Source organism: Meriones unguiculatus, chromosome 14 (genome assembly GCF_030254825.1).
Source record: "Meriones unguiculatus strain TT.TT164.6M chromosome 14, Bangor_MerUng_6.1, whole genome shotgun sequence".
NCBI classification, from domain to species: domain Eukaryota; kingdom Metazoa; phylum Chordata; class Mammalia; order Rodentia; family Muridae; genus Meriones; species Meriones unguiculatus.
The window spans coordinates 1,852,971-1,876,718 of NC_083361.1; the positions used below are offsets into that span (position 1 = coordinate 1,852,971).

The 23,748-nt window shown below is 55.5% G+C and overlaps 3 protein-coding genes across 12 annotated transcripts; 2 read left to right on the plus strand and 1 right to left on the minus strand.

Annotated features, from left to right (window-relative positions):
• The first annotated feature begins 13 nt into the window (after positions 1 to 13).
• Exosc5 (exosome component 5) lies at positions 14 to 6,114 on the plus strand. Its single transcript, XM_021657490.2, has 6 exons — positions 14 to 447; positions 1,560 to 1,673; positions 2,526 to 2,647; positions 3,396 to 3,536; positions 4,275 to 4,364; positions 5,763 to 6,114. The coding sequence occupies exons 1-6, from the start codon at positions 300 to 302 to the stop codon at positions 5,853 to 5,855; spliced, it is 708 nt and encodes a 235-aa protein (XP_021513165.1). The 5' UTR covers positions 14 to 299; the 3' UTR covers positions 5,856 to 6,114.
• Positions 6,115 to 8,088: 1,974 nt separating this feature from the next.
• Positions 8,089 to 13,581, minus strand: Tmem91 (transmembrane protein 91). 7 transcript variants are annotated; one of them, XM_060366451.1, is made up of 4 exons: positions 13,079 to 13,581; positions 11,299 to 11,535; positions 9,392 to 9,541; positions 8,089 to 8,444 (listed from the first exon to the last, which is right to left on the minus strand). In XM_060366451.1, exons 2-4 carry the CDS (start codon positions 11,506 to 11,508, stop codon positions 8,286 to 8,288), a joined length of 519 nt encoding a protein of 172 aa, XP_060222434.1. In that variant the 5' UTR covers positions 11,509 to 11,535; positions 13,079 to 13,581; the 3' UTR covers positions 8,089 to 8,285. The 7 variants fall into 7 exon arrangements, with proteins under 7 accessions (XP_060222434.1, XP_060222436.1, XP_021513167.1 ...); XM_060366453.1 differs by lacking the exon at positions 13,079 to 13,581 and adding an exon at positions 12,782 to 12,935 and having other exon boundaries at positions 8,089 to 8,256; XM_021657492.2 differs by lacking the exon at positions 13,079 to 13,581 and adding an exon at positions 12,782 to 12,935.
• A 4,072-nt stretch (positions 13,582 to 17,653) lies between these two features.
• Positions 17,654 to 23,271, plus strand: B9d2 (B9 domain containing 2). 4 transcript variants are annotated; one of them, XM_060366446.1, is made up of 5 exons: positions 17,654 to 17,889; positions 18,258 to 18,349; positions 20,195 to 20,320; positions 22,128 to 22,216; positions 22,670 to 23,271. In XM_060366446.1, the coding sequence occupies exons 2-5, from the start codon at positions 18,262 to 18,264 to the stop codon at positions 23,030 to 23,032; spliced, it is 666 nt and encodes a 221-aa protein (XP_060222429.1). In that variant the 5' UTR covers positions 17,654 to 17,889; positions 18,258 to 18,261; the 3' UTR covers positions 23,033 to 23,271. The 4 variants fall into 4 exon arrangements, with proteins under 4 accessions (XP_060222429.1, XP_060222428.1, XP_060222431.1 ...); XM_060366445.1 differs by having other exon boundaries at positions 17,655 to 17,879; XM_060366448.1 differs by lacking the exon at positions 17,654 to 17,889 and adding an exon at positions 18,011 to 18,029.
• Positions 23,272 to 23,748: the final 477 nt, after the last annotated feature.

The following is a 23,748-nucleotide window of genomic DNA, read 5'->3' on the forward strand; positions in this document are numbered from 1 at the left end:
ATGTCAGGCAAGGGAAAGGGCAGCCTGACTAGGACCCCCAGGGCTTAGGGCCCGGGGACCTTGGGCCAGATGAGCCCATGCCAAGACCCGCCTCTCACTCCCTATTGTCCAATGGCTGTGCCGGAATTGGTGGGTGGAGGGGGGCGGGACCAGATTGTTAGTAAACGCTGAGCCACGTGCGAGGGCCGATTCGGGCGTGGCCTCGGCTGGCGCGTGCGCGTAGGTGCGCGGCGGGTAGGCGCGCGCGCGCGGCCGGGCGGAAGCGGAGGGGAGCGCCGCCGCGCGCGTGGTCAGCGGGTATGGAGGTGGAGAAACCTGCGGACGCCGAGGTGGGCGCCGACACCGGAACAGAGTCCTGCCCTCGCAGTCCGGTCTGCAGCCTCCGGCACTTTGCTTGTGAACAGAATCTGCTGTCCCGGCCGGATGGATCCGCGTCTTTCCTGCAAGGTGCGAACCTAACCAGGCCTAAGTGTGCGCGCGCCAGCCTCACCGAGGTAGGCTTTGGTTTTGAAGAGCGGTTACGTGGAGTTGTGCAGCAGAGTGCGCCCAACTCCTTGAAAAGCTATTTCTAGATGTTGCGTGTACGCGCTTCTCCCAGCTCCGTGGTACTCCCGGCCTGGGGAAATACCTCTCGGAAGAAATCGAGGGCAAGACCACTCCAGAATAGGTGAAATCTCACCAAGGCAAGTGCTCCCCTTGACTAGATTTCTTCCCGAACACTTCCGGATACGCACATGGCCGGTTGAGGCTGAGGTGTTCATTTATGTAAATACCCTTGGAGACAGACATATCACCGCCGTTGGTTTAAACATAATTACTGTGGCAGATGATTTACACAGGTAACTGCTCTTCAGGTTGACCGGGATCTTGCCATCCTGGGCTGACGAGTGTCTCACCTTCTCCCATCCCATCGTTGAGGAAATGTGCCTTTGCTTGCTGTACGAATCTATCCCATCAAAGTAGATGAATGTACAGAGGAAAGAGAGGTTTCCTGACGGACACCCACACGAACCCATATCCCGTGAGGGTCAGCTAATTTTGAGAGGTCAAGGGAGCATGAGAACCTAAGAAAGTAGACAGAATAGAGCAGCGAGTTTTGAGATGTCAGAGCTGGCCATACTTCCTGTGAGTGAGAGCCATGTGTGTGGGGGTGCCCATGAAGGGCAGAAGAGGGTGTTGATGCCGTGGGGCGGGATAGAGGGTAGCTGTGAGCAGCCTGGTGTGGATAGTCTGTGGAAGAGCAGTATGCATGCCGAGCTCAAGTCTTCTCTCCAGCCCCAGCCACCTCTAAATACGCCTCAGTGGCTGCTCTATAAGCTCTGCTCATACTGGCCAGCATCCTGAGTGTCTCAAGTGAACTGTGTCTCATTAAAATTGATGCTTATTTCATCTTCTCATGTGATGCCTACTCAGGGCCTCCTGTTTTTGTGAGCCGTTGTCACATGATCTTCACAAATGTGCCATGAGGGGGTGCTGTAGTGATTTCCACTTAAAGAGAAGAGAAGAGAAGCAGTAAAGGTGGCACAGCGTGCCCAAGGCCTCCCCTGATGTTCCCCCAGGTGACACCTCTGTCCTGGCTGGGGTGTATGGGCCCGCCGAGGTGAAAGTCAGCAAAGAAATCTTCAACAAGGCCACGCTCGAAGTGATCCTTAGGCCGAAGATCGGGCTGCCTGGTAACTGGACTCCCCTGAACCTCCTTCACCCCACCCCACCCCACCCCATCCAGTCTCTCAGGACCTTGTCTGCCTCCTGCTGCTTGCTGTGTATTCTCCATCGTGCTGCTCAGCTCCCTCTTTTCCCAGCTCCTGGTTTTTAGATTTTGCTGTACTGGGGATGGAGTCTAGAGCCTCATGCCTGCTAGGCAGATGCTCTTCCATGGAGCCACAGTCCCGGGCTCTCACTTGAGGACTCAAGCCCTCTGCTGCTGAGGTTAGGCCTCCCAGGTTCTCACTGGTGGGGTCTCCTCAGGCATTCTAGTCCCGAGCCACCACCAGCTTTTCCTTCATGAATTTAAGGCTGTATGGCTGGGCCCCATTGCTGGGCTGGGACTGAACTCTCTCTAGAGCCCAGGCTGCCCTCAAATTGGTGGTCAGGACTTCTCAAGTCCTGAGATTACAGACCCGTACCACCAGACCCACCTCCTCTGGAACCACTTCTTTGTCTCCGTTTCCTTCTTCCCTTCTCTGCCTTCATCTCGCCTCCTTTCATTGACTTGTTTCTCTGCCCCTTTACGACATCTCTCTGTGTGTTGTGGGATGGGCTTGCTCCAGGGCAGTGCACATGGGCAATAGTACATATGCTGGGTATTCTGGGTATTCCTCTGTGGGTGGCTAGCTGATGGACCCTTGGCTAAGGCTGGCCATCCCAGCTCTTACTAAGTTTCAGGCTTGCCTGCTCCGTCCTGGGACTGTGCAGGCCGTCCCAGGCTGAGACTGCCAGCCCCTTCCTGAAGTCTCCCTCCAGAGGCTGGACTGAGCAAGACAGTGGGTGGAAGCGAGGAGCCTGACAGCTTCCCGTCTCCCCAGGTGTGGCAGAGAAGAGCCGGGAACGACTCCTCAGGAATACATGCGAAGCAGTGGTCCTGGGGGCCCTGCACCCCCGAACCTCAGTCACCGTGGTGCTGCAGGTCGTGAGCGACGCTGGCTCTGTATCCTTCCGCAGCCCCCTCCTCCCCCAGAACCTTCCTCGAGGCTCCCCTTCTGGAGGCCCTGTCATGCACCTTCAGCCATTCCAAGCCTGTGCCAGGCAGCAGCTCATAATAAACGTGACACAAGGCCAAGGTCAGCAAGATGGTTCAGTGGGTAAAGGTGCTTGCTGCCAAGCCTGGCGACCCGAGTTCAGGTCCCAAGACTCACATGGTAGAAGGCGAAACCAGCTCCTACAAGCTGTCCTCTGACTACGTGAGTGCCGTGCACACGCTTGCCATGAACACACAGAAATAATAAGTGTAGTTTATTAAACGTGAGTTTCTGGCTGTCTACTGGGGGAGCACCAAGCAGGTAGCGTGGTCATGGGCCGCGTTATCTAGGTGACAGCTTCCCCAGGTTCTGAGCCTGGCTTTGCAGTGTCTTCCTTGGGGAGATCCCTCTCTCGGACCCTGTTTCACTGAATGTACTTGGTGCATCCTTTAGTGTGTGTGCCTGTTGCCTAGCATTACCCCAGCTAACACAGGGAGACTGAGACTTGGCAAGGATCAACTGGCCTCCTGTCTGGGAACGCCCAGTAGGAAGCAGTGGCAGCTACTTGCTGCCACAACCGCTTATCTGCTCTGCCATGGTGCTGCGCTGTGGTCCATCAGCAATGTCTGCCACAGGCGTCGGCAAGGAGAGGGAAGGATGGATGTGCTCTAATGGCCAGCCGCACAAAAGACTCTTCTTAACTGCTCTGATGCTCAGCTTTTGGCCTGTTGCCTGAACGCTGCCTGCATGGCACTGGTAGATGCGGGCGTGCCCATGCGAGCACTCTTCTGCGGGATCAGCTGTGCCCTGGACCCTGATGGCAATCTCGTGCTGGATCCCACAGCCAAGCAGGAAAAGGTAAGCACAGAAAGTTAATGTTGGGGAAGGGCTGTAGCCCGGTAGTCTGCAGCCTCCAGGCCTGCCTTCTGTGAGAGGGCTCTCTGCCCCATTCATCAAGCTTCATTCAGCTTTCAGAGCTAGAAACTCAACTCAAGACTTACACAGGCAGAAGAGAAACTTGCTGGCATTCATTACCAAACTGCAGAGCAGAGCTCTGGTTCTTGTGCCCTGTGCTGGCACTTCACATGAAGGGACGGGAGAAGCAGAAGAGATGAGGAATGTTGGCAGTGCAGGCTGGGCCCCAGCTGGGTCCTGCTGTGACGTCATCGCAGTTGGTTGCAGATGCATGCACAGATGCATACACAGGCTCTGTCCCGGCCATCACCTCTAGCTCTTCCTACACCTGCTGCTGTGAGGGTGGGACCGGGATGCTTCTCCTGGGCTTGCTGGGTTCCCGTTACCAACCGTAAGGGCTTCATCACTGGCCTGCCTGTGTGGTCCTGAGCAAGGGAGGGAGTGTTGGCAGCAGAGAGGCAGCCAGAAATGGCCAACGCTGTGGCTCCCCCTATGGGACAGGAAAACTGGTCAGAATAAAGACTATGGAGCAAAGAAGCTGGGAACACTCACTCAGGGATGGGGTAGTGAAGATAGCTGCAGTTGACCTGGAGGCTGAGAGTCCAGTCACCCCTGCTGGGGACTGGCTGGGATCTTGGAGAGGAGGATTTTGGCATACTTACACTTCTGCCTCTACCCTAGGAGGCCCGGGCCATCCTGACCTTTGCTCTGGACAGCGTGGAGCAGAAGCTGCTCATGTCCAGCACCAAGGGACTCTATTCTGATGCTGAGGTACCAGTGTGGGGGGCATACTCACAGTCTTTTCTCCCGTCAACAGCGTATCCCAGCTGAAAACAAACCCCTTTACATCCCTTTTGGGTGAGAGGCTGGCTGTGTGTCTGTGTGTGTCCCTCAAGGACAACTTGAAGGAGTTGGAGGGAGTTGGCTTTCTCCTTCCACCATGTTGGTCTGGGGACTGAAGTCAGTGGGTAGGAATCTTTAATTTAGAACCATCTTCCCAGTCCCTAAGTTTATTCTTAATGAAAAGAGTGGAGGTGCTTTGGGGACCAGACTCTGAAAGCAATGGGGCCTCAAATTCATAAGCACAAAATCCTGACACCTTGGAAGTACTTAGAGAACTGGAGACCCTGAGTGTCAGAGCCATAATCCTGTCACTTTGAAACCTTTTTTGCTGTTTGAGACAAAGTCTTAACTATGTAGCCCAGGTTGACCTGGGACTGTGTAGCTCAGGGTATCTCGAACTTGGTGATTCTCCTGTCTTGGCCTGCTGAGTGCCGAGAGCGAGGGCTACTAGACCTGCCTAGCAATTTTTTAAGGTAAATATTTACTCTGTAGTCCACGCTGGCCTGGAACTCACAGCAGTCCTCCGGCCTCAGCTTCTAAAGGGCTTTGATTACAGCTGGGAGCCCCTATGCCCAACCCAGAATAACCTCAAGAGCCATGAAATAGAGATTTAAACCTTTACTGCCACATAGGCCTAAGGCCCACAGGGCGGGAGTCTGTGTGGCCCGAGTTTCTAAACCGTGTCCTTGGGGAGCCCAGAATCCTGGGGGCACTGTTCTGTGCCGACAGCTGGGGGTGGGTGCACCGCCTTCAGGCTGAGCCCTGTGTTCTGGTCTCGCCATTCAGGCCTTCCTTTACAGTTGCCACAAATAAACTCCCTTTTGGGTTTGGGTGGGTGGGTGGGTGGGTGGGTGTTTCTTTTCTTTTTTTCTTGTTAAGACAAGATCTCTTAGTGCTCCCCTGGCTGTCCTTGAACTCAGAGCTATGCCTGCCTCTGCCTCACAAGTGCTAGGATCAAAGTTGTGGCTTAGGACCATGTGCGTGCCAGGCAAGCACTTTACAAGCTAAGCCGGTACACACAGTAACTTACATGCTGAAATGAGGGGAGAAGCGTCGGGAGCCTGGGCATGTGGCTTTGTTGGCAGAGGGTTTGTCTAGCATGCATGACATCCAGGGCCGCATCCCAGCACCGCATACAGCCAGGTGTAGTGGTGGACTGAGGAGACTGAGGCAGGAGGACTGTTCAGGTCTCACTGTTCTGCATCAGCTCCGTTGCGGGGTGGGCGTTAGGAGGTGGTATGGAAGGAAGCGGCCGTTATGGTGGAGTGAAAGGGGGCGGGGACTCTGGGGAGTAGCCGCGGGCACTGACTGGGATGTCCCTTCCAGCTCCAGCAGTGCCTGGCTGCTGCCCAGGCCGCCTCGCAGCATGTCTTCCGCTTCTACCGGGAATCACTGCAGAGGCGCCACTCCAAGAGCTGAGGCACGCCGGGGGCGGGGTGCGCCGCCCGTCGCCACGCCCACCGCGGGGCGCCACGCCCACCGCCTGCAGCTGCTACCACCCAGCACCCGTCTTGTCACTGTCTGCTGTCTTGTCTCTGTCTAGCCTACTTGGCTTCGGTCCTGTAGCCTCAGGGGCTCCTGTTCCAGGCTGGGGAGGGGTCCCAGGAACGTTTCTAGGACTGGACACCCCCTTCTTTCCCCCACCAGGACACCATTAAAAAGAGCCCGTCTGTGTTGAGTACGTGCGTCAGTAGCCCGTGGTTCCCATGGCTGATGAGTGCTCGTTCATCAGGCCTGCTCGGTGCTGAACAGTGGCCAAGAGCCCCAAGCCCCATGCCCCATGCTCCAGGATAAGAGACAGGTGTGCTGGCTCATGCCAGTGGCCACTGCCCACTGAGGCAGGTCAGCTGATCACCGTGAGACAAAGGTGATCTGGAGACATGGCTCGAGCGCTTGTTGCTCTTCCAGAGGACCTGAGTTCAGTATCAGGATGCCTTGACAACGGAGGAAAATGTGTGAGCTCTTAGCTAACATGGGGGAGAACCCCAGGGGCCCAGGGACAACCAGCAGAATCCAGCACCCCCATGAAGTGGGGCTGGTACAGTTCGCATCTGAAGATGGTGCAAACAGAAGAGCCAGGTAGCTATGGGACGTCACCAGCCAGCCTGCAGAAGACCGAAGGGCCGTGAGACAATGCTCCCAGAGCAGCCCATATCTAAGCAAGTCGTGGGGCCCAGGCGGCTAGGTTCCACACACTCCTGGGTACTCGGAGGACTTGAGTTGAACATTGGGGAGTTTCTGTGAAGATTTACTGTCAACGCATCAGCAAATGATGCCAGATCAGCAGGCCCCAGGCAGTTCCCCTGTGTTTGGCCCATTCTGCCATGCTCTTCACCTGCTCACACCGTGAGCCCCTGCACAGACTGTTGACTCCTGTTAACCTAGAAGGGAGTGTGCAGGCACCCTGGCTAGACGTTTTGCTCTCTTAGATGCCAAAGGGAGTGCCAAGTGGAAAGGGTATTTCCTCTGGCAGTAGCATCTAGGCCAAAACCCTGCTCGCTCTTGAGGTTACCAGGCCCCATGTAGTGCTCTCTCCCTGTGTGTTGCCAAGCGCTGGGCAGTCATGGAAGGATCTGCCCTTTGCATAGCCAGCAGCCGAGCGAGTACGCAGTTGGAGGCAGGGGTGGGCGGGGAACCCAGGACCTTGGTTAGAGTGGGTTTAGGGGTCACCTGGGAAGATTTATGGTCTTGAGATGGTTTGAGCTACCAGGATTGTTTCTCTCCAAGAAAAGAGAAAGAAAGCAAGTTTGCAGAAGGGAGTAATGTTTGCATCACCGGAAACCCAGGTACAATTTCTTTTTCTGTTTTCTTGTGTTTGAGGACCTACTTAATTGGTCTTTCAAGACAGTCTCTGTGAGGCTCTTGACTGGCCTGTAACTCATGTAGACCAGGCTGGCCTTGAACTCACAGAGCTACTCCTGCCTCTGCTTCCTGGAAGTGCTGGGAGTAAGGCATTCATCATCACCAACAGATGGCCCTGGGATATGAAAACAGGGACCTGTAAAATCTGAGCAAGCCTCAGATTTTAGACCAGGCTGGCTTTGAACTCAGATCCTCCTACCTCTACCTCCTGATTGCTGGGAGTGCCGGCTTCATGTTTTTCTTTTCTTTTATTTTTTTTTAAATGTTGAATCTAAGTTGTCCAGGCTGGCCCTTCCCCACAGCACTGGGAATGAAACCAGGGACCTGGGACTTGCTGGGCAAGTGCTCTACCATTGTGCTCATCCCAGTCCTAGGCCAGCTTGAACTTGTTACCCTCCTGCCCCGCCCCCCCGGTTACCAGGATACCAAGCATGGCTGTCCTACCACCACCGTTCCTCTTGATTACGGACAAGGGAATAGTTTCTCTGTCTGGGGTGGGAAGAGCTCAGAGGCAAGCAGCCAGCCGCCACACACAAGCGCAGGTACAGGTGTTACAGCCTCCGCTCAGCCGGAGGTAAACCTCGTCCCATTTGCAGAGGAGACAGGTTCAAGAAGCCACTTGGCCCAGGGTCACGAAGCTCTCAGGCTGAGTGAAGACCCTGAAGCCTGGCTGTAATTCTGTGCTGACTACTGTGGAGAAGAGGATACTGCGGCATCCCACCTCAGGCTCCAAGATGATGCCGGCCACAGCCTGCTAACCGAGCTGGACACCCAAACAGACAGACTCGGGTTTGGCCTCTCGGTATCTTTAATCTCTTAAATTGCTTCCTTCTGGGTGGGGGTGACCAGGAAAGGGAGGGGGCCTCCAGCTGATGCAGTTCTGGATCACGTGGTCCTCGAAGTCACCACCATCGGCATCAAGATCCTTCTGCTCACGGGGTTGCTGGAGCTGTGGCCTCTGCATTCACAGTGGGGGCCGGAGGGCAACTAGGGCGGGTCTCGGGAGGCAAGGTAGGCAGCCAAGGTCACCAGGGCAGCCGCATACGTACACAGGCCCAGCCCCACGGCAAGGACCCCCAGCAGGAAGGCTCGGCGGGAGGCGGCCCCTGCCCCTTGGAGGTCCCCCTTGGCCCAAGCCTTGTTGGTCTGTAGAGGCAGTGGTCAGTGGTAACCAGAGTGTCCCCCTCCCCCCTGCTTCCTGTGGGCTCCCCCTCACACCAACCAAGGATAACCAATCCACTCATCTATTCCAGAGCCATGGCTGGGACACAGGCCTGCCCCAGCTGGGCAGCACGGTTGCTGGGTATCTAATAAAAGAATGTTTTCATAGGTGGAAGTGTTCGCCTGTAATCCCAGCCCTGGGAGCCAGAGGCAGGTGCATCTCTGAGTTAGAAGCCAGTCTGGTCTACAGAGTAGTCTACAGGACAGTCAGGGCTACACAGAAAAATTCTGTCTCAAACAAAACAAAACAAAACAAAAACGTATTTCCAGATGCCACTATCTTATGACAGTATTCATACAATAACTGAGAAAGGGAGTTCCCGTTCACTGAGGAGGGAAACGACGTACGGGGCATGCATTAGAGAAAATCAGGGTGAGTTCCACGTCCCTCATCACCACTCCGGATTCGTGAAATGTGTCTTGGTTTTCCTCCTAGTTTCCTTCCTCCCTTTGTTTTTTATTTTGTGTTTATTTTGGACACAGTCTCGGGTAACCCCGGCTGGCCTGGGGTCCCTTTGTAGACAAAGATAACCTTGAACTTAGATCTTCCTGCCTCCATCTCCTGTGTGTTGGGGATCAACCCCAGGGCTTCATGCATGCTAGGCCAACACTGCCGTTGGGTGGCATTCGCAGCCCTGCTCTTTTGTGGGTTCCGTTCTTTGGAGACAAGACCCTCATCTGTAGCCAGGTTGGCCTTGAGTCTCCTCCTCGGCCTTCCAGACACTACAGGCAGGCACCGCCACATCTAGTTACATCTGTGTGCTCTACGTGGAGGCTTCTTTCCAGCCCGCCTCCACTGGAGGAGCATGGCTCCTCTTCCTTCTTTTTTCTTCTTCAACCCAGCATCCTCCCAGTCCCAAACACAGACTAACCTTGTGGGCCAGACAGAAGGCAGCGATGCCCACAGGCCAGAAACAACACAGCACAGAGAAGACAGCCAGGCCGAGGTGGTCATGGGGAAGGACTGGTGAGAGGCGGTCATCCTGGTCATAGTCTGAGTCACTGTCACTGGATGATGTGTCCTGTGAATGGAGGAGAGGCTGGAGGGCAGTCTCCACCCACCTTCCCTGCCTTGTCACCCCCAGAGACCAGCGCTTCCTGGGGCCTTCCTAGGATGTCTCTGTGCCCTAGATCCCGTGGGAGGGAGACCCACCCGCAGAGTGCCGAGTTCATGAGGATCTAAGGGAAGATTGCTTATAATTCTGGAATGAAAGAACTGAAGTGGGGACACGCATTACCTGCAGAAGATTAAAAACAGCCCAGTGTCCTGAATTACTAGGACAAACTTGCCTGCCAAAAGTGACTGTAAAGCAAAGCGTGCATTTAATCCCAGCATTCGGGAGGCTGGGGCAGGAAGATCAGGAGGCCTGCCTAGGTTACATGGGACCGGTCTAGAAAACAAAGGCTTTCACTGGTGTCTCCAGGCAGCTCAACAGGAGCAAACCAAGTCTCTGGGAAAAGGAGCCTTCATTCTAGGCCTCCCAATAGTTGATCCTAAAAATAATTAATTCAAACGAAATGACCAGCATACTGTCAAGTATACCGGACACACAAATGTCCAGTAGGAACTTAGAGGCGCAATACAGCTGTCAAGACTGATGCTGGGACGGATCGGAGACAGGGTGAGACGCTGCTAGTGTGCTGGTGTGGCGGGTGTTTTCCACCCTTGTGCTTGTCTTGATTTTAGAGTCTCTGTGCTCTGTAGCCCAGGCTGTTCTTGAAAGCTACATGTAGCCCAGGCTGTCTGAAACTCACCTTTCTGCTTCAGCGGACGAATTATAGGCACATACCAAGTAAGCCTGATTCCAGGTTCCACGTGCCTTTTTTTTTTTTTTTTTTTTTTTAAGACAAGGTCTCTGTTATATAGCCTTGACTGTCTTAGAACTCATGAAGTAGACGGGGCTGGCCTCAAACACACAGAGCTCCACCCGCCTCTGCCTCCAGAGTGCTGGGATTGAAGGTGTCGGACAAACCCTCCTGCTCCAAGCACCTTTCTGATGTGACTCTGATGCGCCTTCCTCAGTGAAACCGATGGGGTCCCTTCTCCCTCCCCTTGAACCTGGACAAGCCTGTGACTCACTTGTACTTAACAGAATGTGACATGAGTGACTACGCAAGATTTCCTAGGTAAAGGTGGCAAAAATCAGGTCTGGTCCAGAGGACTGAAATTTCAAGTCCCGCCAGAACTATAGAGTGAGCTCAAAGTCAGCCTGGGCCACCTAGCCCGACCCCACCTCCGGTAAAATGGGGAAACTCCGGGTGGTGGCTCCTGCCTCCTCCCCAGCTCCCAAGAGCTGGAGGCAGGAGGAGAAGTTCAAGGTCATCTTCAGTCACATGTTGAGGCGGAGGCTAGTCTGGGCCACGTGAGGACTGTCTCACAGAAGAGGTGAACCGGCTGGAGCGGCACAGACAGGCCTGTGTTTCCAGGCACTCATGAGGACGAGGCAAAAAGATGAGTGTGAGCTTAAGGTGTTCAGGCCGGCATGAACATCAGACCTTGCCTCAATGAAAATAAAAATGAAGGACAGGTATGAGCAAGAAATACAGCATTATAAAAGCGACCTCAGGCCACACAGCAGGGGATTTTAATCCCACCTCTCGGGAGGCAGAGGCAGGTGGAGTCCTGTGGTTCAAGGCCAGCCTGGGCTATACACAGCTCCAGACCAGCCATGGCTGTTCCAAAACAAAACCAACAAACACTGTTGAGGCTCCTAGCCAGCCCTGACAGTCAAGAACACGGACCTAGGCAGATACCTCCACCATCAGCCTAAGGTCCTACCTCAAGATCAGGGCTCTCAGGTTCCCCCAGGCCAGCGCTCACTGAAGAAAGAGGTGGGAGAAGGAACTGCCAGCCTCTCGGGGACTCTGAAAAGGCTGCTCCTGGGAAGGGGGGTCCCAGCTCTGGTGTGCCAGACCTGGGAGCCAGGAGGTCAGAGGCCGGGCTTGGCAGTAAGGGCTGCTGGAGTTCCTGTTCGCTGGAGTTGTCCATGGCTGTGCGGGCTGTGGTAAGAGGTTTCTGGAGACACAGGGAAAGAAAGCCAAGTTCCAGAAGTCTTGACTTCATCCATCAGCTCCTGGCTACTGGCCTTGGAGGGATGAGTGGGCTCACAGCACCTCATATTCATTTTGCAGAGAGAAAACAGACGGAGAATCAACGGGGACAGAGGGGCTGCCTAACTCACACAGACAGCTCAGGGCCCCAGATGATGAGTGAATTCCGGGATTCTTTCTTTACATATGTATATATGCCTTGAGGGCTGGAGAGATGGCTCAGCACTTAAGACAGAGATGGTCTGTCTTCCGAGGACCCAGCTTCAGTTCCTAGCACCCACATGGCAGCTGACAACTGTCTGTAACTCCATTTCCAGAGGATCCGACACCTCACACAGACATACATGCAGGCAAAACACCAATGCACGTGAAATAAGAACAAATCATTAAAAAACTATATACCTGTTGCATGCTCACTGCAAACCATGTCTTACACACTCGTCTGCCCCATGAGCCCTCTCCAAACACACACCCGTATCCCCAGGCTCACGGCCCTCACCACCCATGCAGGCCTTAGAACACAAACATCCACCCCTCAGCCCTAGTGACCCGGCCCTCCCCCGGCCCCCGGTCCACGCACACCTGGCCCGCACATTCCGTTCCCAGGACCACTGTCACGCAGCCCCTCTCAAAGAAAACCACCACACACCTGCCAGTCACTTGCCAAAGGTCTCCTTGAGCACGCGTGCAGATGACAGCGGAGCTCCTCAGAAACACGTCTGGGGCTGGCACTGTTCTTACACACCCTGTGTATCCCCGAGCCTCCTGGCACAATCAGCCCTCACCCTTGCTGCATCTGAAGCCGCAATCACCCCCAACACGCAGAGACCCCCGCACCCACCCAGCACCGCCACGCTTCTCAGCTCCAGGCGCTTCCATTTCACACCTGCCCAACTCAAGCCGTGCTGCACCCTGACCTTTCCCACCGTGCCCACGATGCCACACGTCTCCCCACTGGCCTGTCGCCTTAGCTCACCGGGCACATAACGCCCCAAGGCCAGCCAATGTACCGTTCACACTCAGCGAGAAACCCCTCTCTACGATCCCCTACCCCAGATCCTTCCAAGGCTAGCTCAGGTTCTCGCCCCATCCCTTCCTCCCCCTCCCCGCCCCGCAACACCAAGACCCCGGGGGAGGAGCAACGTCCCGGCTCCTTTCCTCACCGCCCACGGCCAGGCGCCCGACCTCCTCGGGCCTTGCAGGGCGCCCACCTTGCCCTGTCGCCCGGAGGATGGGCGAACCTGAACCCCGCGACCGGGCGTCCCCAGCGGGTCTGAGCTGCTGCGCCGCGCTGGCTCTCTGCGCCTAGCCCTGCAGCGCGCTGGGGAGGGGAGAGGCGGGGCCCCACCCCAGACTCCGCCCCTCCGCTGCGCCCCGGGAGCGGGGCTGGAAGGCTACTGCTCCCGACTGTGGGGTCCCAGAGCCCGCTGCTTTCCTTCCTGTTGGTAGGAAGGTGGAGCGACCCCTCATTATCCAGGCCTTTCCTGGCTGGACCCCACTCTCCTCACCCGAAAAGATGGTCCAGCAACGCCGTCAGCTGCAGCTCTGTGCCCTGTGGTGGGCTTCAAATAGTACAGAGCAATTCTAAGCCGTGAAGAGGCACAGAGAGGCGAAGAAGCTTGTTGGAGAGCACGCGGCTTCAAGGCGTGCAGACACTACCCCAGGCCGCGTCCTGGGTGCTTCGCCTTCCACAGCGCTTTCATTCCCTCAGCAGCTCGGGTTCGCCCCTGCTTTGCAGGTGGAGAAACTGAGGCCGAGACTGCGGCTTTAGTGCTGAGGGAGGCAAATGGAACTGACGCCAGCAGGCTTGAGCCAAGGCTGACCACAGGGGAAGGGAAAAGGCCGCAGGTCAGAAGGCCGAGTGAGGCTTCCGAGGACAGAGGCCGAGGATGCTCCGAGCACCCTACAGGGATGCTGGTGGTGTCCGCGACTCAGGACCGAGCTCTCCGCGCGCAGCCCTCTGCGGGCATTTCAAGGCACTGGACGCGTGAACTTTGGACCACCGCTCACCTCTCCAACCCTGAGAACTCGGGGCATAGGTCCAGCTTCCTAGACGTGAGGACATGCCTATTTTTAATGTTTTCATTGTTTATGTGTGGCGCACACACGCTAGAGTGAGCACGTGTGGAAGCCGGAGGACAGCTGGCAGGACATCTTTCCTTCCACCAGGTGGGCTCCTGGGCTCCAGCTCGGGGCATCGGGTTTAGCATCAAGCTCCCCTTCGCACGGAGTCATTTCAACAGCCCAACATATGGATTAGACTTAAGCGTGGCAACAAATCCGCACACATTTACCCAAAGGCTGGCAAAGTACGTGCAGTGGGCAAGTGTAATATGTTGATCGATGTTATTCATAATTCGCGTCCCTTCGACTGATGAACTCTCCTGGCCCTCCAAGCTACCTCCTCCTCCAGGGAGCCCACCCAGCTCGCGCTGCCACCTTTCCCACCTTTCCTGTAGCTCTCCATCTGGCCCAGACAGGAGGATTCCCGGCCTGACGTGGGGCCATGGAGTTCCCTAGCTCTAGGGTGCCAGGGAACTTTGCCAAGGGTCCAGACGCTTAAGCTGGCACGGGGCCCCAGTCCTGGGGAGAGCAGATGGCGTCTGGGAGCAAGCTTGGCTCAGTCAGAGTTTCTGTCAGAGGGACCCACAGGAGGGTAATGGCAGGGGCAAGGCCAGGCTGGCTTTCACCAGAGGGATTTACCAGCTCCTTCCCCTTGCTCTGGCTGTCTTTTACACCATGTAAAAAACTAACGCCTTCCACTTGCGTGCTGCTCCTGCCTGCTACTGTCAGCATCAGCTCCACCTCTGCTGGGGTTTGTTCTCTTTTGTTCGGGGCTGTGCCTCCGGCCCGAAACGGACGCACACAAAGAGGGCCTTCCTTTTAGGCTCATGGGATGAGGGCTGAATTCCCACCAGCTTCATTTTCCCAGAAGATCACTGAGCTCAGTGACAGTGCAGCCTCCTCTTGCCATCCCAGCGGTGAATTCCTGTTAAGTTAGAACTATGATCACCAGTAGCCTTGTGGAGTCTCCAAGCCCACCTCTTCTAGGGGGGCAGGAAAAGCCTGGGATCTTATTTCTTATTTTGTGACAGGCATAGAATGAATGTGGACTGTGTGTGTGACTGTGTGTGTGTGTGTGTATAAGGGAATCTAGGACCTCCTGCATGATAATAGGCAACTGTGCCCTTGCCACTCCCCCAGCCCCTCACAGGGAGATTTTAGGCAGGGGCTCTACCCCTGAGCCACACCCCAGCCCCTCACTGGGGGATTTTAGGCAGGGGCTCTACTACTGAGCCACACCCCAGCCCCTCCCTGTGTATTCTATGTTCCCTAACATGATGCTCAAAAACTACAGTGTCACATCTATGCTTTTCCTGCTGCATCATTCAGGTACGATGGGAAAAATTATGAGGCTGGGTTGGAGATGTAGCTCTGTTGTAGAGTGCTTACCTAGCAGGAACTGGGTTCAGTCCCCAGCATTGCATAAAAACAGGCATGGTAGTGAACACTTGTGATTCCAACCTTCAGGAGGTGGAGGCAGGAGGATCAGATTAAGATCATCCTCTGCTACACAGCAAGTCAGAGGGCAGCCTATGAAACAAAACGTAGTTCAGATCTGGGGATACAGCTATACTTATATGATAGAACACTTTCCCAGAATGTGCAAGGCCCTCCGTTCAATCTCTAGCATTAGAAAAAAATAGGAGAGGAGAGAGCACCCCCTTATTTTGGAACTTCAAGACAGGGTTTCTCTGTGTAGCCTTGGCTGTCCTGGACTTGCTTTGTAGACCAGGCTGGCCCTGAACTCACAGTGATCCTCCTGCCACTGCCTCCTGAGTGCTGGGACTAAAGACATGCACCACCACTGCCCAGCCTCAAACCACTTTTCAACAATGAATAAATCAAATCTCAGCCTGGGTGGCTCACTGAAGCTGCATCTCTGCACCTAGGACAGCTGAGGTATAGATTCTCCCCTTCCTAGCCATTGTTTAGTCCTCTCCTAGTTTTGGAGGAGGGCCTTGTGAATGCTGTAACTTTCAGGATTTTCCTGAGCCTTGCAAGCCTCCTTTACTTCTTAAGCCTTGCATATTGTATAAATTAGTTTTCTATTGCTGTGATAAAACATCATGGCCAAGATAAGTTATAAAAGAAAGAGTTTACTTGGGCTGATAACCCCAGAGGGTTAGACTCTCCGATGGCATAGTGAAGCATGGCGGCAGGTGCCCGGAGCAGTAGCCGAGAACTCACATCTGGATCCACAGGCAGGAATCACAGAGCACTAACTTCAAATGGCACAAGTCTTTGGAAACCTTAAAGCCCCCAGTGATACGCTTCTTCCATCAAGGCCACATTTCCTTCGGAGAGAGCCAGCAAGTGGGAACCAAGTCTTCAGATGCTTGAGAGAAACCACCACACACATTTTATTTCCCGATTTTCAGATTTTTAGCTAGGTGTGCTGGTGAATGCCTTTAATCTCAGCACTCTGGAGGCAGAGCAGGAAAGCCAGGGCCACATGGAGAGGCTGTGTGGTGAACAGGAATGGCCCCCATTGGTGCCTGTGCTCCAATGCTTGGCCCACAGGGAGAGGCACTGATAGGAGGTGTGGCCTTACTGGAAGTGCGTCACTGTGGAGGCTTTGAGGTCTACGCTCAAGCTATGCCCAGTGTGGATAAGATGGAGAACTCTCATCTCCTCCAGTGCCACGTCTGCCTGCCCGCTGCCACGCTTCCCACCGTGAGGACAATGGCGGAAACCTCTGAAACTGTAAGCCAGCCCCAATTAAATTACACTCCTTATAAGAGTTGCTGAGGTCACAGTGTCTCTTCACAGCAATGAAACCCCAAGACACTGTCTCAAAAAAAAAAAAAAAAAGATTATTTTATGTGGGTGTGGGTGTACCACAGAGGCCAGAAGATGGTGCTGGGCCAGCTCTCCTGGACCTGGCGTTACGGATAGTTGTAGCCGCTGGGCACAGGTGGCAGTCCCCAGGTCCTCAGGAAGAGCAGCACACACTCTTGACAGAGCCCTCTCTCCAGCCTGCTTCCTGCTTCCTAGAGTCTTTGTCCTGCGTGGAATGTTTCCGTCCTGAGGAATCAGTTATGAAACCTACCTACAGCCTCCACACCTTGCTTCCTTTTTCGTATCAGGTGGATTTGGCGTATGAAATTCATCAGGATGTCCATTTACTACCTGTGCACTTTTCTGTACATAATGCTTAGAAAAATGTTATTTTTGAAAAGGGCGACTTAGACCTTGTGTTTCCAAGAGGAGTCCCGGGTGAGAAACACAAGGGTTGAAGCCATAAACAGCTGCCATGGAAAACAATATGGCTGCTCCTCCAAAATCACCACACGCTTCCGAAATTCCACGCGCAGACACCCATGCAAATACAAAAATGTAAAAAGCAAAGAAATAAACAAAAAAGGTGGTGTTCGTGTTGGTAGCACATACACTGGAAATTGGAAGGATTGTGTGTGTGTGTGTGTTTGGGGGTAGAGCCCAGAAGCTAACTCACCAACCTCCAAGGTTGTCCCCTCAAAAGCTATCTACCTGAAACCCACTCGACAGCCTATGCTGGCTCTGACCCTGACGCAACCTTCCTGCCTCAGTCTCTCATAAGCCACCGTATTTATCATAGCATTTTAAAATTTGACTCCCAGTGGAAAAACCATTTAAGAAAAGGGAGTTTGTTTGTTTTGCAGAAGGGCTTCTTCCTTTCTTTTTGTATGACCTGCTTTTATTATTTACGTGTGCCACGTGTGTGTGGGTCCTCTGGGAAGTCAGGACACTGCGGTCTCCCCGGAGCAGGACTTCCAGGACGCTGGGAACCGAACTCCTGGCCTCTGGAAGCGCAGCAGGCCCTCCTCCAGCCCCGGCTTTGTTTTGCTTTTTAAGGAAGCAAACAGCATCAACAGCTTTTCCTATGGTGTGAAGAAGATACGGAGAGGAAACAGTTGGCGCTCAAACTTCCTCAGCTGCAGCGGAGCCGCCCCGCCACGGCCCCGACTCCGGGGTCCGGCTAGACCGGAGGACCGCGTCCATCACGACGACGCCCCGCCCCAGAGGCACCTGGAGCACCAATCAGCAGCGCGCAGGGCGGACGCGGGGCGGAGCCTGCTGTTGCCCCAGCAACAACCGGGGCTCCCGAGGAGAGCGCGGCCGCGGAGGCGTCTACCTCAGGGCTCCCTCCGCGCGGAAGGGCCCGGGTGAGGCGAGAGCGTGTCGCGGCCGGCGCCTGCGAAGAGGAAGCGGCCGGCCGGGCCCACGGACCGCCGTCCCCGCGGCGGACTTCGTTTTAACGGCCGGGTACGCGGAGGTGGGAAACACGCATGCGCCACGCCCGGGGGCGGAGCTAGCGCGTCCCCGCACCCGAGGCGCAAGCGCCCCAGGCAGCGCGGCCGCGACGGGGCGGGGCCTTGGGCGTGTGGGCGGGGCTTCCCAGGGGTCCGAGCCTTGGTTGGTGTTTGCGGGCTCCCAGCGCGCGCCTCTGGGTGTCTTCCCCGTTTTTTGTTGGGCTTCTCTGGGGTGGTGGCTTGTGTCCGTGAAGACAGCACTGTCATTGGTGGAGTTAGCGTGGAATCGCGGCGCTCTTTTCAGTGGATGCGCTTCCGCTTTCCCAGCTATCTGAGGGAAATAATAATACTCGTACCTCCTAGGGTTGTGATTGAATTTTTCCCCTCCTAGAGCCATGGCTGAAGTGCACGTGATCGGGCAGATCCTAGGGGCCACCGGTTTCCCTGAAAGCAGCCTTTTCTGCAAGTGGGGCGTTCACACAGGTACCTTCCTCAGGCCTGCTTCGTCCCCACCCCAAACCCAGTCAGCTCCACAGCCTACAGCTCCGCGTCCTTTCCCCAACCCTGCAGGGAACTGCTGGCTCGGGCCCTACTGTCTGCTTTTTTTTTTTTTTTAACCCTTTTCTTTCAGATTACCCACCGAAAACACAGCCCCTAAGGATACGGGGCTGCGAGATAGAACACACACACTTAGTCCTCAGGCCAGAAGCAAAGCTGGGTGTGGTGACACACATCTCCAGCACCCGGGAGGTCTTACGGTTCGGGGATAGCCTGAGCTACATGGCAAGAGACCCTGTCTCAGAGAGAAGAAAGTAATGACAAGGTCATTTTAAGTGTTAGGAAGAGAAGAAACAGTGGTGTAACAGGGATCGATTTGGGATAGGGAGGTGAGAGATCAAAGAAAGCCTTTCTGTGCAAGTGGCGCCTGAATTGGGCAGAGGATGAAAAGGCCAGAAATAGGTCATCCAGGCAGAAAGTGCAGCCACTGCCAAGAGGCAAGGGAGCAGGAATGGGATCACCGGGGCTTGAGGGTGGCAGAGGAGATCAGGGGAGTGACAGGACCCAGGCCTGTGTTGATGGTGAGGGGTCCGAAAGCTGGGCTGGGTGGGCGGGACTTAGCACCTGCCATTGAACAGCCAGTGCTTGCACATTGTTCTTGTTACTCCTCCCTGGGGCCAGGATGTGCTCCCGGGGTACCCCGTCTCTAGCCTTTGAAGTAGGTCTCTAAATGTGGGGGTGTCGGGAATCTCATCACTTGGGGACATGGTCAGGAGGATCAGAAGAAGCTCAGTCATTCTTAGCCACATAAGAGGCCTGAGGCTAGCTTTGGCTACGTGAAACCTTGTCTCAAAAAGGGAAGATATTGGTACTTGGAATATAGCTCATCAGTAAAACATGCGCCCAGTACACACAAGGTTCTGGATCACTCCCCAGCAGCGTGCATGAAGATTAACAGATGAATAATATATTAAAAATTAATAGTCCAGCCCAGCGTGGTGGGCTGTGATCCCAGCACTTGGGGAGGCAGAGGCAGGCAGAGCTCTGTAAATTCAAGGCCAGCCTGGTCTACAAAGTGAGTCCAGGACAGCCAGGGCCACACAGAGAACCCTGTCTGGAAAAACAAACAAAACTTAATGTTCCATACTTGGTAAGGGCCCTCTGAAAAACTGTGAGAGTGTTGTTTGTCACTTGCTATGCAGATAGGGAAACACAGAGAGAAGGAATTTGCCTAAAGCCGAGCAACAGAGGAAGGGAAGACTAGGGCCTGGGAACTGCAGCGTGTTGCCAGAGAGCTCCTGCGTATTTAGTGCTCTGGGTTCCATCCCCAACCCTGCCAAATGTAAAATACAGAAGTGAGCAGGGCCAGGAGCTACTTGTTTGGTTGATTGATTGATTTTGTTTATTTGTTTTGGTCCCTGCTGTCCTGGGAACTTGCTCTGCAGACCATGCTGGCCTCAGACTCAGCGAGGTTGGCCTGCTTGTGCCTGCCGAGTGCCAAGACTAGCGGTGTGCACCACCATCACCAGGGTTTATCCTCTCTCACATGCTCTTCATCTCCCCCCAGTTTTCCTTTAGAGACGGGGACCCACACTGTAGCCCCTGCTGACCTGAAACCCGTCAGGCAGCCCAGGAAAGCCTCGGACTCCCAAGTGCTGAGATTTCAGGTGTACACTCAGGGCCAAGAGCTGAGGCCAGAGGTTCGGCTGCGGGGTCTGCACTGTGTGACCCCCTCCCAGATGCCCGGGAAGCACCCGTGTAGCCACAGTAGGTCCTCTTCTGAAGACTGCCGCTCACCTCCGGCCCTATCCATCCTGGCTCTCATTACAGGGGCTGCATGGAAGCTCCTGTCGGGTGTCCGGGAAGGCCAAACACAAGTAGACACACCCCAGATAGGCGACATGGCTTACTGGTCCCACCCTATTGACCTGCACTTCGCTACCAAAGGTCTCCAAGGTGGGTACAGACAGAGGGGTGGGTGGGGCCAGTCAAAGCAGAAAGAGCTGGCGTTGGAATGCCATGGCTGCCCCTGCTCCCCATGCTTTAAAGTAAGCCCCTTTCCTGGCTCAGCCTCCTCCAGAGGGGTGGATTTGCAGCCTGACCTGAGCTATAGAAAAGCCTAGGCCTGTGGAATGTAACACAGGTTGGGGTAGGGGGGATATCAGGAAGTGGGGGTCAAGTGGGAGGGGACACTGCCTTCCAGTAAAGGCATAGAGGAGGCTGGAAAGGGTAGAGCCTAGGTGGGGTGAGGGAGGGGGTGGGGACGGGCCAGTTGCTGGTGCTCACACAGGCAGAGGCCCTGCTAAAAGGGGAAGTGAGTATGTGAGGCCAGAGGGTATCGGATCAGCGCAGCTTTTCTGTTAAAAAGGCAGCAGATTCCGGGAAAGGGCCTGTGCATTTCAGCAATGTCAGTACTGCTGACCCAGCCTGTGCTGCCCAGCCTGTGCCTGCCCAGCAGGGACACCCCAGTTAAGACAGGACCCGCCAAGTCCTGTCTTCAGGGGTTCCACTCTATGTATAAGTAGACCTGTTTCCAGATGGGGCCAGCACAGAGGCCATAGGAACTCAGAAGTCTGCTCTGCTTGGTCATAGACCCGAAAGGGCAGAGCTGTTAGAGATCGGTGGAAGGCCAGGGAAGCTAAGTAGGCCTAAGGACAAAGATAGAAGCGGAGTGGAGGTGGAGATCCAGAGCCAGGTACCTGATTACTGTGGAGAGGAGCAGGGATGAGGCTGTAGGGAGCAGAATGGACAGCCTTGGTTGCAAAGGACCTACGATCATCTCTGAAGGGTCTAGGAGCCCAGGAAGAAAAGGATGGATCTGACTTTGCTTCTGAACAATCCTACTGGTTTCTGTGTGGGTGATAATGTTGGAGGCTGAGGCAGAGAAATCAACCTTCGCCTCTTCAGTCCTGACCTCAGGCTGACTTCCTCCTTGATTTCTTCTTAGTGTCTAGTTCTGCTCACAGTAAACCCTGCTGGCTCTAAAAGCCCACTTGACATACATCCTGACTTCTGTTTCTCACCGACTTCCCGCCCTGTGCCTGCCCTGCCCATCTCTCCCCACTAGACCATTCTTGCAGCACTTTCTTTCAGTCTTTCCTGTGCTCCCAGCCTTTGGCACCCTGCAGGACCCTGGGAGGACCTACATCTGACCATGCTCTTCCTCTGTACAGAACCTTCCAGGAGTTCTGTCCCTCAGGGTAGAAGCTGGAGTCTTTCCTGGCAGCACATGGCCCTGTGGAATCTGGTTGTCACCTCTGACCTTTCTCCCCATGATTCCCCATTCTAGCCACATTGGCCCCAGGCTAGCTCCTCCTTCAGAGCGCTGGCTGTGATCTCTTACCCCTAGGTGCTTAGATGGCCCGCTCCTGTGAGCATTTATGTACACGTTGCCTCCTGCCTGGTTTATTTGCCTTTGAGATAGTCTCAGAACTTAGTCCCGGCTAGTGTGGAGCCTCAGAATCCCAAGCGGGCCCCAGAATGTCACCCTTCCAAGTAAGTTCCTCCTTTCCAGCCCTGGTTGCTCCAGGAGTCCTTGTGCAGCCCAGGCTAGCCTTGAACTTCAGGGGATCCTCCTGCTGGCATTACAGCTGAACACCACCCTGGTCCTCTATCCCTGTGTCACCGTTGATAAAGCTTCCTTTATCCCTGCTTTCCCAAGCTGCATCCCCACCCCTCCCTCCCTGGCGTTGTTTTCCGCCAGAGCAGTTATCACCATCTGACACACCCTGTCATTTACTTATTTACTACGCTGCTTGTCTAGGATGGCAGCTCCAGGGGCAGGAATTTTTGTCTGCTGTGTTCACTGCTGTGTCCCCAGCTTCTTGGAGACGGGCCGCATCTCCAAGCACGGTAACTGCTGTGCTTTGAGGACACTAGGAACCCACCAAGGGGAGAGGATCGCAGTGAGGTAGAAGGGGAACTGAGTCAGGTGAGGGAGAGGGCAGCTCGGAAGGGGTCTAGGCAGAGGTCCCGACCTGGGGGAGCAGTGGGTTCCACTCACAGGGAGAGGACCCCACAGAGGGGGTCCGCAGAGGCCAGGCTTGAAGTGATTTCCACACTCAAGAGGTAGGATTATGTACGGTGGCCAGAGGCGCCATGGAAGGGTTTGGAGCAGGAGGGTAATATAGATGTCAGTGGATCCCTGTGACCACTGTGCGTCATGGATGGGGTGGGAACCCAGGGAGGAAATTAAGGCAGTAATCAAAGGCAAAGGAACTGGGCCAAGGTCGAGGTGGGAAGCCAGGAGCAGGTGTCTGCCTCCGCTCATTGTCCTTCCTTTCTCTGTCCACTCCTGTCCTGCAGGCTGGCCTCGACTCCATCTCCAGGTGTGGTCCCAGGACAGCTTTGGCCGATGCCAGCTTGCTGGCTATGGCTTTTGCCACGTGCCTAGCAGCCCAGGCACTCACCAGCTGGACTGCCCTACGTGGAGGCCCCTGGGCAGCTGGCGGGAGCAGCTGGCGCGGGCCTTCGTGGGCGGCGGGCCGCAGCTGCTGCACGCGGACACCATCTACAGCGGCGCCGACCGCTACCGGCTGCACACGGCCGCCGGTGGCACCGTGCACCTTGCTATCGGCCTGCTGCTGCGTCACTTTGATCGCTATGGTGTGGAGTGTTGAGGGACTTCGCTGCCACGAACCCCCATCACCCTCAGCCTGGGCACTCTGAGCACAGGATGGCACTGCAGTCACAACGTGGACTCTGGAGACTGTCAGTCCTGACCTCACCCAAGTCGTGACCCCTTGTCCTGCCTAGGACCGCAAGGCCTACTCCCTGAGGCCCGTGCTCCACGGCACTGCCGGGTCGTAGGCCTGTGGGTTACAGGGACTCGGGAGGAAGCGGCTGTTTGGCGTGTGGGGTCACTTAATAAAAGCGGGCATGTCGGATGGGCGTGCAGATTCCTTGTACCCATGTGGCTCTCAGGTGTCTGTCTGCTTGCTTCATCCTCCCTGACGCCTTCCTTAGCAGATGCAAAGCCTGTCCCTACCTTCCGCTCTCTGCTGCTTAGGTCCCTTCCTCTGGGAGCCTATTTTCTCACCACGTCCCCACTTTCCCACTGACCCTTCATCGACCCCCAAAGCCATGGGACGCTTGGGTCACCGTTTTGGTAGTGCTCGGCCGCCAGGAGGCAGCACTCGGAGGTGGGGCGGGGCCGGGGTGCCCGCCCCCTCCCCGCGGGGCTGAAGGGACCCCCCTTGGAGCCCGCCCACGCTGGATGAAGACAGTGCCCCCCCATGCCCTCCCCCTGGGGCTGCCCCCGCCCCGCGCGCGCTTCCTGGGTGGGGCCGGGGCGGCTTCAAAACCCCCGCCGCCCCAGCCGGTCCGCCGCCGCCCTCCGCGCCCCAGGCCGTCCCCCTCCTCCTCCCGCCGCGGATCCTCCAGAC

Excerpts from the sequence above, each read along its gene's own strand:
- B9d2 (XM_060366446.1), top strand. The coding sequence starts at position 18,262 with ATGGCTGAAGTGCACGTGATCGGGCAGATCCTAGGGGCCACCGGTTTC. Across the intron at positions 18,350-20,194 it reads CAAGTGGGGCGTTCACACAG|GGGCTGCATGGAAGCTCCTG; the intron begins GTACCTTCCTCA and ends CTCTCATTACAG. Across the intron at positions 20,321-22,127 it reads CGCTACCAAAGGTCTCCAAG|GATGGCAGCTCCAGGGGCAG; the intron begins GTGGGTACAGAC and ends CTGCTTGTCTAG.
- Exosc5 (XM_021657490.2), top strand. The coding sequence starts at position 300 with ATGGAGGTGGAGAAACCTGCGGACGCCGAGGTGGGCGCCGACACCGGA. Across the intron at positions 3,537-4,274 it reads CCACAGCCAAGCAGGAAAAG|GAGGCCCGGGCCATCCTGAC; the intron begins GTAAGCACAGAA and ends CCTCTACCCTAG. Across the intron at positions 4,365-5,762 it reads GACTCTATTCTGATGCTGAG|CTCCAGCAGTGCCTGGCTGC; the intron begins GTACCAGTGTGG and ends TGTCCCTTCCAG.
- Tmem91 (XM_060366451.1), bottom strand. The coding sequence starts at position 11,508 with ATGGACAACTCCAGCGAACAGGAACTCCAGCAGCCCTTACTGCCAAGC. Across the intron at positions 9,542-11,298 it reads CTGAGAGCCCTGATCTTGAG|GACACATCATCCAGTGACAG; the intron begins GTAGGACCTTAG and ends CTCCATTCACAG. Across the intron at positions 8,445-9,391 it reads CCTTCTGTCTGGCCCACAAG|ACCAACAAGGCTTGGGCCAA; the intron begins GTTAGTCTGTGT and ends CTGCCTCTACAG.